The sequence below is a fragment of the Haliaeetus albicilla genome, chromosome 1 (genome assembly GCF_947461875.1).
Source record: "Haliaeetus albicilla chromosome 1, bHalAlb1.1, whole genome shotgun sequence".
Taxonomy (NCBI): Eukaryota; Metazoa; Chordata; class Aves; order Accipitriformes; family Accipitridae; genus Haliaeetus; species Haliaeetus albicilla.
The window spans coordinates 58,928,344-58,943,628 of record NC_091483.1 but is presented as its reverse complement, the minus strand read 5'-3'; the positions used below and the strand labels follow the sequence as shown (position 1 = coordinate 58,943,628).

Genomic DNA, 15,285 nt, shown 5'->3' with positions numbered 1-15,285 from the left:
GATGGTGGCCTCCTTTGCTTGCCGTGCAGTGGAGAGGGTGGTCCAGCAGACAAGCTGGGTTCAGGCACCGATGGTGGCTGCTGTTGCCACCACTCTCCTGGAGACATCAGAGGTGACATAGCGCCTGATGCACTGTGAGAAAGGGGAACTCCTAGCTAAGGCAGATAAACAGGCTCTTGGTTACTGCTTTCTGTCCTCGCTCTGCACATGGATCCTGTGTATCACTGGCCAAGTCATTTAAACCAAGCTTTGTATAGATGGTCACTGACTGCATGTTCCTTATTTTCATGTGGGAACATTTTCTGGTCTGCAATTTGCTTGCAGAAGCAAAGACCACTTAGAGCTGCAAGTGAACTCACTGGGAAACGCACTTTGAAAATGTGGATCTTAAGAAAAACTAAGTTTTCTGGAAAACAGTCATAAGGCAAGCAGTGCAACTGAGTCATACTGCTAGCTGAAGTGCAATAAAAAAAAAAAGAGACAATTTATTTTGCCCCAAGGCAAACATTTCATTTCTGGATTCTCTACCCCATTTTAATTGTTAAATTTGGTCAAATTTTTGAATGAAATGTCATTCTAAAGAAAAAAATGTGGTTGCATTATTTCAAAAATGTGGAAATAACACCCCAACTTATTTGCATATGTTTATTTCTGCACACCTAAAATAATCTCTTAGCTTGACATAAATCTATAGCTAAAGCTTGTCAACCCTAAAGCACATTTTTCAGTGAAGACAACCTTTAACTAAAAAAGTTCACCTGTGTCTGGCCCTGGCATCCTAAACTGTCCAGTCAAAACTATGGTAAACTTCTTAATTTATATCCTGTGTCCCTATTTTTTTAGTAAATAAATATCAAATGGTTGTTGTGCAGATTATCTCATTACTGTTTGTAAATATTTTAATGCTATAGAGATGAACACCATTAAAAAGCCAAAGAGTCCCAGAGCAAAGCAATGCAAGAGCACGAACCATTTACGTCCTGAACAGCATGAGAAAAAAATAAATTGCTCACTGACCACCCTCCTTTTCAGACATGGTGTATGGCAAGGATCCTTCAGAAAAACTCAACAGTACTGAATGTGTCAAAAAACCAGGATCATACTATAATAATACATACCAGAAAGCAAATTAGGATTGCGCAGACTATAAATCTGGCACTATCTGAATTACACGCTTCATATTTTTTCTGAGTTGGATATATCTGTGCACTGTTTCCTAAGCTTCTATATATTTTTAGGGGGATGCAAACAGAAACCCAACCCCAAATTCCATCATGTGGCATCCTACTGATGCATGTGTCACCCGGAGGGGTAGCACATGAGATTTACCGCATGGACTTCTGCTCCATGAAGTAACTGAGTAAATCACAGAGGCAGGGCAGCAGCCCAGCCCGGCATTTGCTGGCAACAGCAGTGAAAGAGGCAAGAGGCAGGAGCCGGGGACTCCTTCCAGCTTCCCAAGTGAAAGATGGTGCTGGGAGAAGCCCTGGATTCACATCCCCAAGCACTCCAGCTCAGGCTCCGTCCAGGCTCCTTGGATGACCAGCACCATGTCCCCCTCCTGCCCTTGTCCAACACCACTGCCCCAGGCTCACACTATAACCTACCTCCGGTCATTACCTCTCACCCTGAGTCCCCCTGCCTGGCTGGCTGCATTTGCAGCCCCCATGTCAGACTCTGCTCCCAAATGTGCTGTCTCCCTGCTCAGCCACCAGTTCTCAGACCCTTCCATTTGAGTTATCCCCACAAATCCCTTTCCATCAGCCTTCTGACTCCCCATCAGCTTTTCCAGGCAGCCAGTTGTCTTCCCTCTCCTACCTCCTTGTCCTCTTCCCTCTCTTCCCTTGCTCCTAGATCTGACCTGCTCTTTGCAGCCCCAAGCCCCAGTACCTGTTTCTTTGCTTCCTTTACCTTTAGACACCCTATACACTGCTCTTGAACTTGGGCAGAGAGCCTAGCAGCCTCATACCAGACCTGCAACTAGTCTTGCTCAAACTGGAGCATATGTAGTGTGAACAGTGGTTTCTGGGACTTGCATGTTAAAAGTTGAAGTTTCCACTAAACACATGGAAACTGTGATTTTCAAAGGTTTATAACCTGCTTAAACCTGGGTACCTCTGCGCAAGAGCCACTTCCCTGCTCAAGATCAAGTCACTGCCCTAGGAAGAGGTTGCAAAAATTTGAAAAAATGCAAATGCTCTAACTTTAATTTTCAGAAATGGTTGAATCATTTTAGGTTAAGCAACTCTTGGGCCTCTATCCAGACGAATGCAGAACAATTCACAACCCTCAGGCGGACATTTTGCCATGCGATTTTTCAATCCAGGGACTTAAAGCTTTGCAAAATTACGAGCAAATGAAAATAGTCTCCTACTAGAAAATGCAGGGCATCCTTATTAACCAGAACTGCTCTTTCTTCTTCCTTTTACATCTGCTTGTACAATGGGAACTTCTGGATGCCAAGTTTCACGCACTTGGAGCAGTTACAGTCCTAGATCTCTGTAGGTTATGTTGTGTGCACATTTTTTTCTGGAGCGGGCTACAACAGTTATACCTATTTATTAATACTAATGCCACAGGCCCTTTAGCAGTGCATTTCAAACTGCTTTTCCAAAACCAGTGATGCAAAGCAGAAACCTGGGACTTGTCACAGCCAGCACCCTGGGGACTCCCGGATATCCCCCGGCCCTGGGGTTTCACAGCAAGTGCCGCTCACCTGCTCTGGCAGCGGGACTTTGCTCTCGCTTCACAGGGGCACAACTGGAGCACAAAACAGAACCTGCCAGGCAGTTCCCCATCTTCCCTTGATGGCTTGCGCCATTAGTGATGACAAAGAAAGACCTACGTAACACCAGCAGCACTTCCCACAGCACTTCCCAAAGGCCCCCTCGCCCCAGGGCTGTGGGGCTGCTGAGGACAGTGCAGGAAGGGGAGCTCAGGCAGGGAGCCCAGGGTCTGCTGGCGGTTTGGGTTAGGTGTCCAGCCAATTGGGACCTTCCCTCATCCCTCCCCAGGGCTCTTGCAGCACAAGTGTCCATGCACAACTGCCTAACCCTATCAAAATGGAGGCGCAAGCCAAACACACAGAAAAAACCCTGAGATTTGCCATAGCTCCCCAAAGATAGGCCATAGCAGATCCTGCTGCGAGACCTCACAACCTGATGGGATGTTCAGCTATACTGGTAGAGACCAGTAACCACAGAACAGATATCCACAGCAACCAGAAACAACCCACTTGACCATATTGTTGTTAACTTGTCCATGCCATTTTCTGTGGCAAGGCAGGGATGTGAACCCAGGTTTCCTAAGCTTTATACTGGTGCCTTTCCTGCAAAACCAGTCATTTGTATACTTTTTGCTTCTTGCCTGGCTTGTTCTACACCCTATTGCACATATACACACAATAGTATGTGTGAACTCAGAAGAAACCATTATTTAATAGTGATTGACATTTGCAAGAGCTTTAAGAATGCAATGATTTTGGCATCAGTTACTTTCCAGGTAAGGATTAACAAACCTATGAGTTAACAACCAACTGATGTTCTTTGTTTAAAACAGGCTGCATTTCAAAATGGAGGCAGCTTTCAGATTTTTTGCAGAAAGATTGTGCTTTGATTTGGAAATAAGGAAGCACAGCAAGGTTATTGCAACACGAAACAGATAAGATTAGATGAAGAGGAACTGTGATAGAATTTGTTTGGATCTATAGAAGGAGCAATAAAATGCTGTTCATCTCACATTTGTTCACGTTACAGTGCTTGCTTTAGGAGACACAGAGGCAGTGCCCCCTTGTCAGAGGTAATGCAGAAACTAAGCCCTTCCTGCATTTTGGCATGGTGGCTGGAACACATATTTGAACAATGTAGAAACACAGTGAAAACGAAAGCCTGGTTCCTTCACCTTGCATGTCATTCAGAGCTCCCAATGTTGGCGGGGAGGGGGTTCATCCCTTCTGCTTTTCCATGGTACCAGCATCTCTGCATCCAGCTATGTAGCGCTCTGAAATGGCTTGCGCATGCCCTGGCACTCCACAGACCCCTTGCTCAGCAAGCCCTCACTTTGCATGCCTGCAAACATGCATCCTGCTCCAGGATCTCCAGCCACGGACCCAAACTCACTGATGGACACAGAGGGAGCAAGCAGAGAGTGTGGAGGCCCCAGAAACTGGCACCCATGCCAGAAAGGAAAGGCAGACATCGTAGGATGGGGAAGCAGTGAGTCAGCAGTAGGCGCTGCATACAGACTGCCGTATTGCACTGTATGGATGGAGTCCGGCCACCGAGGAGTTTCGATCCTGTGGTTTTGGCCGAGTTTTGTTTCAAACCCAGTACTCAGAAAGAAACTTGCACAACAACAGCTAGCAAGCTTATCTAATCCTCTTTGCACCGGCATTAGCTCTGGAAAGGGTCTGTCCAACCCGTTTGTGTGTATTCCTAGGGCACGACTACATGCATGAGGACAGATAGCCTTGTATCTACCCTGTGATAGCACGATTACAGCTCCCAAACTGCAGCAGGATCCTTTCTGATTACTCTAGAGTACAAGAAGAAAAAGAACATACAGTTGCCTACGTATTAAAAACACAAAGATTTGTCCAAAGATACTATAAACTTACACCCCAGCTTACAACTCCCCTGTGCAGTCTGTGCCTTGGGTACCTGCCGCATTCGCTGAGAGTCATGGTCTTTTAACTGATTTCCTCTATTACCAGTATGAAGCTTTATTGCAAATCTAACCTTCCAGGCTTACAGATACACGCCATTTTTCATAAAACTAAGTTTATTACACTGCCCATAGGTAAGTAGATTGCACTGTCAGCAGTTTTGCTTTCATTTTCTTTGGAGACCCTGTATTTTTTACCCAGCTTGTTTATTTAGAAAAAACTACCGTGTCTATTGGAAAATATAAAGAGGGAGACATGCTTCATGCTAGAAGCAGGTGCATCCCTATTACCTCTTGTATATACGCAGTATGTTCTTTAACAGCCTGTCTCCTACAGCACTCCTCAAGAGTGCATTTTTAGTGTTTCACAAGAAGAGAGGGGAAAAAAAATGTATTTCCTATATATTGGTGGGGAAACTATGGCACAGTAAGGGAAAATGATCCCATCAAGATCATGCCCCTAAACCAGAGACAAAGATGGTAACTAAATACTGACAGCTGCTTGACAGTGCTTTGGGAATTAAAAATCCAGCACTGAGACTGATTTGTGTTGATACCTGCTGTGCATATACAGAGAAGCCTATATCTTTAGAAGCAGCAAGGTATTCCCCGAAGAGCTGCAAAGTTAAACTTAAAATCCTTGGTCTCTGCACCTATAGAAGTACAGAGCACTTTTACTGACTTCACTGAATTCAGTGATCACTGATACCAGTGTAGAAGAAAGGCTACTATTTGCACAAGGAGTGCAATAACATATAAATATATAAAATTAAAAAAAATGTTTATATATTTATATAAATATACAAATATAAATAACATACTTTTTTTTTTTTTTTTTTTAAATCTCAGTGATCTACAGATGGAAATGCCAGGATCTGGCTCAGATTTTAGCCTCCTTGGTAAAGCCACAAGCTGAGGCTGGTTGAACAGGCTCAGCCCTCCACTCTGTTGCTTTACCAATGGGATGGACACCACAACAGTGCCAACAGTCTGCTCACAGCAATCCCACAGCCCAGGGGCTAGCAGGATCACAGGTAACACACCTCTCAAATCCCTGCCGTGTTTTAATGGTGCCTCTCTTCCCACTAGCACACCACCACAAACCCATCTTTGGGAAAGCAAAAAGCCACAGTTAAAACTCCAGGTAATGCTGTAGGTAGAGGGAAAAAAAGCCTTGGAACTTCTCTATGAGCAAAACAGCTGCTTGCCCTGGGCTCTTTTCATTCTGATGAGAAAGCCAACAGCCAAGGCCACCAGTGCCTCCAGTTTAGCAATACTTAACTGCACTTACTCAGGGCTTCTGGCAGTTCATTCCACATCCCTCAGAGCTGTAGGTTTTATACAGTGCCCCATATATCAACCAGACAGTGAGCTGATAAACTTTCCCGAGGCAGGTGGCCATGGGAATGGCCAGGAATTTGCACAGGAATTTCAACAGGAATTTTCTTACTTAGACTCATAAGGTCAGCAGACAGTAAAAATTAAAGTTGTCAGTCTGTCTTGCTGATTACCACAAATGTAGCCTTGCAGATGAATACCTGCAGAAAACCAGAATTTTCAAAAGAAATAAAAATTGAATGTGGGAAGACATGGTCTCTGATCTCCTCAGCACCTCAAATAAGGACATGCAAACACCCGTGGTAAAACACAGGTCAGAGAAAAGACCTTCCAAAATCAGGAAGGGGTCCAGGGTCTGCAGGCTGGCACATTCCAAGGCAGCGAGGAGCAGAGCAGCCACAGATGTGTCCAGGAGCTGCTGCCCATCTTGGACCACGTTCCCACTGATCACACGCCACAGGAGGAAGAGCGTCCTCCTGGCATACCAGACACCCCTCGCCACCCCTGTGGCATTTGGGAAGATTTATTCTGCACACGTACAGTCTGACCTGTGACTCACACAGGTAAGATGAGACTTCAGTATGTGGAAGAAGCACGTAGAAGCCTTTTTGTTTATTATTGCTCAATACAATTAGCTTCTATGAAAATCACTTTTTTTTCTTCCTTGCAGGACAATCATGGCCTGTTTGGACCATGCCCAAGTTGAAGCTTGCTCCTTGGCCCTGGGGTTGTGCAGCACCGCTGGGTATGTCTGCAGCTGCCCTGGGCCTGGGTGCTCAAGGTGAGCAGACAACCTTGTCAGCAGCATCTCCTCGCCCTGTTTACTTCATAAACACTGAGTAAGACACTACACACAGCAGCAACAATAGGCACGGTTAGATCTCCTTGATCCAACCTGAGGTGCCTCCAGCTTCCCATCCGTCGAACATGTGCACTCAGCAAGTCAGATAAGGTGGGTCTTTTCTTGCCTGCTTCACAAGGCCAAGAAGCCAAGGACAGAGTCAGTCTTTAAGAACCACAGATTATACTGCAATCCCAAAAGTTTGAATACACCCACCCATGAAATCTCCCTCTGCTTGCAGCATTACCTGTGACTATGCTCCTCTGAGCTTCAGGCACTTCATTAGTGCTATCTTTAATGGGAATACTAATGACAGCGAAACGCTCCCTGTGAGGAGTAGCGCTCACATTAGGATGTGGGTACCAGTGCATGAACTCTGGTGAAATTGCAGCATCCACAGCCAACAGAAATTTTACTGCTAGAAGCATGCACATGACGTGGACATGGCCTAAAGTCATGTTAATATTTTATTAAGGTGAGCTGAACGTGCTCTTTTGTTGTAAAAACATCTTGAGGATGTGTCCCTGCGTGCACGTTCGTGTTTGACTCTATCTTCCCTCCTTGCCTTTGGTGTCTTTTTTCCCAGCTCTGACTCTTCCTCTCTCCCCAGCCTTGAGAACTCCTGCAGTTTAACTCTGCATGCTACCTGCCTGGTCCTCACACCCTCTGTTTCTCACTCCAGCATACACTCCAACTTTAAAGACCTCAGTTAGCTGCAGTGTCTCCATACTTCCTTCCCTCCAGGTCCTGAAACCTTGTTGCTTCAGCAGCAAGGCTTTCTAATCCTAATGAAGCATCTCTGTCTCAGATTTTCCCTAACTGTGATCAGACTATACTCAGTGAGTTGATCTTTCCTCCCCCCTTTCTCCCTCCTCCTCCTCTTTACAAGGATCCCTCATTTCTCATTTACTCCCTTTCCTTCCCAGCCCTGCAGACACCTTCACTTCACCCAAGTCCACCACCTTTGCCGCAAAATCCTGTGGTTTTGATTCTCCTTTTTTCTCTTCTCACTGTTGCTAATTTATGCTGATGACCCATATCACCCCCTCATCATGCTATGTCCATCCTACCTACTCCCTTCCTTTCCTGCCCTGATCCTTTTCTTTTACTCATAAAAAATGACCATTTATTTGGCATGCACTGCTTTGACACCAGGCTCTCTACTGCTGAATTTTCCCTGCACTAACCTTCAAGTGGTCCCATTCAGCACCATCCATTAGCCTCCCCCATTATGTCCCACCCTTCAGCCTTCCTGTGATTTCCACTCCATCAGCCCTGATAACTTCTCTTTTGCTTTTAACCCTTGCCTTTCTACCAAGTTCAATTGCAAATTCTCCCTATACTTCAACTTCCTTCAATTTGCTTTCCCATAATATCCAGCCCAGCTGATGCCCCTCACCCACTTTTTCTGCAGTCTTCCCAAAGACTGTCTGCTGAAAGCCTAGCCATTGCTTCCAGCTCAATGTGGGTAAAACAGAGTCCCTAATACCCCCACTCTCAAAGGATAACCCAAATCTCTTTTCTCTCTGCAGTGACAATTACTGCTCTGTTTGCAGACAGGGCATAGTTTTTATTTGAGCAGCCTTGCTTTCAAGGTACGGCTAATATCTGTTGATGCTTTCTGCTTACACGTCAAAGACATTGCCTATTCTATCTGCCCTCATCACTAAAATACTTCTCCGGGGTCTCACCCTCGCATTAGCTCAGTAATGATAGCAACATCCTTTTCTCTGTTTTCATAATTGCAATCTTGATCCACTATTTCATCTTCCAAGTACTATTACAAGGGTCATTTTCATAGCCTGATGCTTTGAGTGTGCCACTCATTTTTGTGCTTCTGTTGACCACCTCTCCATTCTCTAACAAATAAAATAAAAGTTGTCTTTACACACAGTGCAGGCAGGCCGAGCTGAATGGCCAATGGGTGCCTTTTGCAGCTTTTGAACACCCACTTTATGCTTCCCGTCAAGTACCTTTCTGTTTTCCCTCGTAATTCCTCCCTGGGACTACCTCCCTGGTCACAACTGGAGAGAAATTTTGCTCGTCTCTCCTAAATTCTTTCTCAAATCTCTCCCTTGCTGCTGAAATAGTGCACCAGCAGCCAGGCTGCCAGCGTGCTGCGCCTGCTCTGTATCTAGCTGACCCTTTTCACCATTTCCTTGTGCTCCACCCCGTGTCTAACCCACCTCTTGCCTCTCGCTGGGTATTTCATGCATAAACCCCGCTTGGTGGTGACAGTCCTTCCGCTCCGCCTGCGGACCAGGTACACATGCAGCAGCAACACCCAGGTCAGGAATCCCAATCTATTATAGTGCAATAATTAACAACATCTTTAACGTTATCGAGAATTCAACTTGCTGAGGCTGAGCCTACACCGTGACTTGTGGTAGAGCTTAGTAAGTTTCTCCGATAAAAGACAGAAATGCAGAGGCAGTATTTCAGTTTATTTCAAAGGTAGAATTCAAGCACGTGCACTGGGTACTCGAAAGGCCAAAACATGAATGCAAACCCTGGGCTACAGCACTTGGGATGGTGCTTCTCCAGAGTAAATCTCCCAATGACCCTCACGTTGGCGAATAGGACAGAGAGCATTTCTGTTGCCAGTGGTTGGTTAAGCCTTGCCCACTTTGGAAATAGCTGAAAGTTACTGTTGCCTTATGATTCTTGGTCGAGGATTCTCGTGCATTTGTAGTTTCTTTCCATCTCGTGCCAAATAAGCCCATCAGTGCTGATTCAGCTTTATGCCCTAGCTAGGTAAAAGATAACATCCAGACTCTAAGTATATTTTGTAAAACACACTCTTAAAAAATATCAAAAACCTCTCTCTTTTTTTCAAATGAAATCTTGCTTGTGATCATAGCAAACGAAAGACTGGAAAGGATGAAAATGCCCTCAAATATCAGGTAGTCAGTTTTGCAGTTACTAAGAAGTTGCCTTGCTCTGTTGAGTTTACCGTGTCACCAAAACCCTACCAGCCATAGCTATACAAAGCCTGCATTGTCTCAGCAAGGCTGCTGAGATGTTCCTGATCTTGGCAAGAGCTAGGTGTACCCAGAAGCATTTTATTGAAAAGAAAAAAAAATTACAACAGCAGAAAGAAATATTATTTTAGGCCTCTTACTGGAAAGTTAAAGGTCAGAGTCCTTCCTTCTGCTAAAGCAGCACACAAAAATATCCTGTTCACAGGATCCATTTTACAACCTTGAAAATTGCACCTAAAAATCCCCATATGAAACAAATTTCAAAGTGACTCGACTACAATATAAGGAAGGATTTGTGGGTTTAGGTCATCGGTAATTTGGAGATCTCAACTTCCTGACGAGAGAGGCAACTACATACATCCATACACAGGGATGGAGATAGTCCCTTCATAGTTAGTCTGACAGATCTGCTTCCCTGCTATAAAGCAAACCTGATCTTTCAGTTCATCCAAGTAATTGATTTCTTATTTTCGACAGGAACAGGATCTGGCAACATTTCTTCACAAAGAGCACATATTTTCCCCTACTACATTTCTTAATAAATCAGAACAATGTTGATTTGGGAAACCATGCACAGATGATCAGGGCCAGTGGTTTGAATGAAAAAGCCAAGATTGTATTATTGCTTCACCTGTAAGTGTAGTATAACATCTGCTGGAGTTTGTCACTGTAATAGTGCTGTGGGCTCCTATGGTAAACCAACAGGTGCTTGCATACCCGCTTCAGGGTAACCCCTGGACCTTCTTCTCTAGCTGTAGGATATTAATAAATTTTGAATATAACATTGCCAACCCAGTGAATAGGACTTCAGTATACACTTAAAACCATAAAAATCAATTTCACTGGTTGTCAGAGCCAATAATAAATCTATGATGGTAGAAGTAAGAATTGCCATCTACGTTGTTGGGATTAAATATTTTTAGTCAGCATCATTTCCAGCTTTTTACCCAAGGGGCTTTTAATTTTCACAGGGGGAAACAGCTGACAGTGGAAAAAATATGTCCTAAGAAGGAAAAGCAAACTCCTCTGCCTTCTGTCAGATGCTCTCATAGCTTTTGCAGAAGAGGGTGTAGCATTTTGCAGAGCGGTAGCAAAGGAGCGAGTGGGCTCTGCCATATGGGGGAAGCCAAGACCCCGAAACGTGGGCAGTCCCAAAAGCAGACCCCGGTGCCGTGGAGAGCCCTGCCGAAGCCCGCCGAGCGCGGGCCGCGCAAGGTCAAGCTTTCAGACCAAACTGCCATTGAAATAGTATTCCCTGAAGGCTCTGCCATCTCTGCTGCTTATATTAAGTACTTTTATTCCAAGGTTTTAAACGTTTTTTTAACCCGGTGTATCGGAGGCGGCGCATTCCTTTACTTTCTACCGCTTCAAACAAACCCGAAAGCAGGGGAGGGAGCTGGGGTCTCCCGGGGCAGGCAGGCGAGGTGGGAGCACCTGCCCTCAGCTCCCGGCAGGATGCACGGCTTTAAAACAAGCCAGGAGAAAAACCTCTCCCGGGAGGGGAATGCGCAGGGGAGCGGGGCGAGAGACAACGAATGCCCCAGAAAAGCGTTCGTCTCTTCACTTATCTCCCAGTCGGCGGTTCGTTCGCCTTCAGCGCCGGCGAGCCTGCCGGACACCCAACGCCAGGCAGCGTATTCCCGGCCTTATCTCCGATTCCTCTCCCAGAGCGCGCGTGGCCTTCCCGTTCCCCAGCCGTACACCAGGCTCCGCTTAACACGGCGGGCGACCTCTCGCCCCCAGCCGTACACCAGGCTCCGCTTAACACGGCGGGCGACCTCTCGCCCCCGCGGCCTGGCACCTGCGGGGCGGCGGCGGCCATCCCGCTGGCAGCCGGCCTGCGCCCGGCCTGCGCCCGGTTGCGAAAGGCGCCCGGTTCCCCCTCTCGCGTGGCGTGAACTCGGCTGGGCTGGCGAAGAGCGGTTGCGGGCTCGTCCGAACTGTCGTTTGCGAAGTCCAGGAGGCGCGCACAAAGGCAGCCAGGTTCAATTTGTGTTCGCCTCAGGCGGCGCGTTTCAGCCCGGCCTTACGCTCCTGCCCTCTGCCAGGTCAGCCCGGCTGGGCTGATAAAATTGAGGAGGGACTCTGCGACCTGTTAGGTCCCAGCCCATCCCTAACTATTATAATACTCTGGCGTTAGCTCAAAGTTTTATTTTAAATTCCTAAGAAGAGATGAGCTGTGTAGCTTTCCCTCCAAAAAAAAAAACCAGTCTGCTATTTCTTTTAACAGGAATAAGGAGTCCCTGGTATTTCTTATATAATCACACATACCTCAGAGTGAAAGGGGTGCTTGACCTCCTGATCGATACAAGTATTTTAAACGCTCATCAGAAACTTTTCCCAGATAAGATCCCATTCTTATGCTAATGTCTATAACAGACTGGCAGACAGCAGCCTATCTCAGAGCCCTCTTGTCACCTCCCTGTCACTTGTGCCACCGCTCTGCGTTCTGCACAAACAACAGTATTTTAAACGTTGGAAAAGAAGAAACAGCCATACAAACAAAACACCCCTTCCAAAATTTACTCCAAAGACATTAGGCACATCACGCCGTGGGTTTTCTTTGACATGGAGAAACATACATCTTTTAATTTAAAACTCCCAGATCTGCAGATCACTTCTCTCTCTGTCCTTGTTTAATACCTGCTTTTGCCTCTCGCCTGTCATCTTTCCTCTGAATCACCAGAAATCTGTCACTTGAAGAGAGTCACCAAAACTTCACCAAGAATCTCTGCAGTCCCCTCTGTTTGCCTTTTCCTCCTAAAAACATTTTAAAATGTATTTTCTGCGCAAACTTCTGTCCTCTTACGTTGTCAACCCACTCACAGAAGAGTAAACCCTCAGGTAAGGACAGGGGAAGAGCAGAGCAAATTGAAAAGCGACGGTACCTACCTGGAGCCCGCCTCAGCGCCCAGCACCATTCGCAGCAACGGCAACGTTTCGGGGCAGCAACCTAATGCATTTTCCTTTCTACCGCGCTGCTAAACAAGAATTGAGCAACTCCTCACACTGCTGCTCCTAGCCTTAACCCCCTCTCTTGGCTTTTTTTTTTTTTTTTCTTAACAGAGTTTTTGAGCACTAAAACTTGCAATTAGTACCAGCTAAGCTAAAGCCCCTGCTCACCCCTGCCCTAAGCTGCACATTCCAGGGAGCTGAGCGGACACTGAGCTCCTTGCCCGCACGGCGCAGCTCTTCCAGACCCGACTTTCTGCCTACAAACTCGATAAGGCTGCAGGAGCTCAGGAACACGCACTGAAACTCGGACAGGGGAAAAATTGGTCTCTCATCCCCAGCCTGGGTGGTTTTTTTTTTATCTCCCCCCACCCCCCCCACCCCTCCCTCCTCCCTTTCTCTCCGAGCTCACAGTAGCAAGGTTGTCTCTTGACTACTCCCTGCCTTAAACTCACCAAACCAGATTTTTACTCCCAACACCTTCCCGTAAATCTGAACTGAAATTTTACCCTGCTCACTGAGCCTTGGCTGGCTGAGAGCCAGTGCAGCATTCCTGTTGTTTTAAGAGGGCAGATTAAAAAAAAAAAAAAAAGAAAAAAAAAGGAAGAAAGAGAGGAAGAAAAGAGAGAGGGAAACCTGGAGAGATGCAAAGGCTGGAAGAAAGCAAACTTTTAGAGCAGCTTTACTAAAAATGCTGTGGGAGGGAGTGATTCCCTTTTATCTTTAAAGGGCTAAACCAGTGACTGTTTTTTGGCAGTGTCAGTCATGAGAAAATACCCTCCTCGGCCATCTGCATCGTTCAGGTGGATGGAGATTTGAAAAGAAAATAAACCACTGGTACTCACCTGAAGGACAGCATCACCGGCGTTAGCATAGCAGGGAGAGGAGCGTACACCTTTGCCTGATCCGGTTACCCCAAGGCAGCGGTAACGCTGGTTAAAGAAGTGCCACATTTTACCCTTTTCTGACCTAAAGTTACATGTGGTTTCTAGAAAAAGAACAAAAGAGAAACCAGTTTATGAAAAAAAAAAAAAAACCAACAGCCAAGCCTTCTTTTAACCTCCGGGTAATCCCTCTGACCGTTGTCTGGAAGGCTTAAAGAAACAATGAAGCAAGACTGTAAACTTTCTCACCCCCTTTTACATTACCTGTCTGTGCCTGGCTATGGGCTTTGATGTATTGAAACAAAGCACAAGACCTGTTTATAGTAAATGAAACCAACCAACAGAGATCTCTTGTGACTAAACAAACTGGAACAGGAAGCACACACCAGCAGACTTTTTTTTTTTTAAGTAGTAATTCCTGCTTGCATTGTCATGCAACAGAAAAAAAAAAAAAGGAAAAAAAAAGTTTTCAGCTTCTCCCTTCAGTCACTTTTCTTCAAATGCAGTTTTTTTTTTTTGCTGGAAAGCTTAGTACAGGCAATGTTTCATCACGTATATGCAAATACTTAACAGAACAACTTTTACCACCAGTAGTGATCTAAAGATCTTATTCATCTATTTGTTTTCCTGTGCAGCACGTTTCTGCAACTGATTAGTTCCCCCCCCCCCCAATTAACATCTGTAATTGATGACTAGATGGAGGATCTTCATCTAGGATAGCTGGACAACAAGCCCCCAACAAACAGCAGATTAGCAGTCCTGCAAGTTAAATCTTTAAAGAATAAATAATATTGGAGGTCAAAGCTAGTGACAGAAATTTATTCTTCCTTCTTCATAATTCTTCCTAATTTTTAAAACAATTCTTTTTATTCTTAATCAATTCTTAGGAATTCTTAATTAAGAAGTCTTCTTAATTCTTAATTTTTAAAAGAAGTATTCAGAGTTGAGTACACATTATGCTGCTTTGTTACTGTTATATTACCTATGCTTTTTGAAATTCTAATTTCTAATTGTATTCATTTTGCAATAGAGAAAAATCCCACAGGTTTTACCTAAGCAAATCTACCTTGACTCCCTAAGAGAGTTTTGCTTCAGGCAGAAACCAATGAATCAAACTACTCTGGGGATAACACATAAAGCCACAGAGCCAAATATTGCAAAGTTCAAGTTAGCAGTGTGTTCCCTCCAAACTATCGTAATTCAAAAGTTGATAAAGGGATGTGATTCCAGTTTTAGCAAGTGCATCAAATGTAAAAAAATTCCTTCAGAACTTACCAGTGCTAGTGAGCAAATAATCATGGGGAAAATTTTCATCAAATACTTGAATTCAAATGAGAATTCAACATTAGCTGCAAACATTTTTTGCAGTTAAATTCATTAAGGAAAAATATTCCAGAAAAGCAAATAATGAGGGTCTTAGTGGTACAAAAATGTCTTAAGTATTCGAGTATCATCTTCCTTAAAAACATGGGCCATTTGTCCTAAGGCAAGGATTTTCCATAGTGTCTTCATCCCATAAGTTTGCCAATAAAGTCCCCAGGAAATCCATCTCATGTAGAGAGAGCTTATGCTCCATTTGCTCTCTTTAGAGGAGCAAAATAGGCATTACTGGCAGAAGTACTTCTTT

The 15,285-nt window shown here is 45.0% G+C and overlaps 1 protein-coding gene across 6 annotated transcripts in view; it reads right to left on the bottom strand.

The window, feature by feature from the left end:
• The window catches only part of RBM47 (RNA binding motif protein 47), an 80,090-nt gene extending 65,913 nt beyond the window's left edge, over nucleotides 1-14,177 (bottom strand). The window contains exons 1-3 of one of the 6 annotated variants that reach the window (XM_069791276.1): nucleotides 13,923-14,177; nucleotides 13,620-13,762; nucleotides 12,715-12,800 (exon numbers count right to left, since the gene is read on the bottom strand). In XM_069791276.1, the coding sequence (XP_069647377.1) occupies nucleotides 12,715-12,800; nucleotides 13,620-13,727 (194 nt within the window). In that variant the 5' untranslated portion in view covers nucleotides 13,728-13,762; nucleotides 13,923-14,177. The other 5 variants (XM_069791243.1, XM_069791259.1, XM_069791251.1 and 2 more) reach the window with 5 other exon arrangements.
• Nucleotides 14,178-15,285: the final 1,108 nt, after the last annotated feature.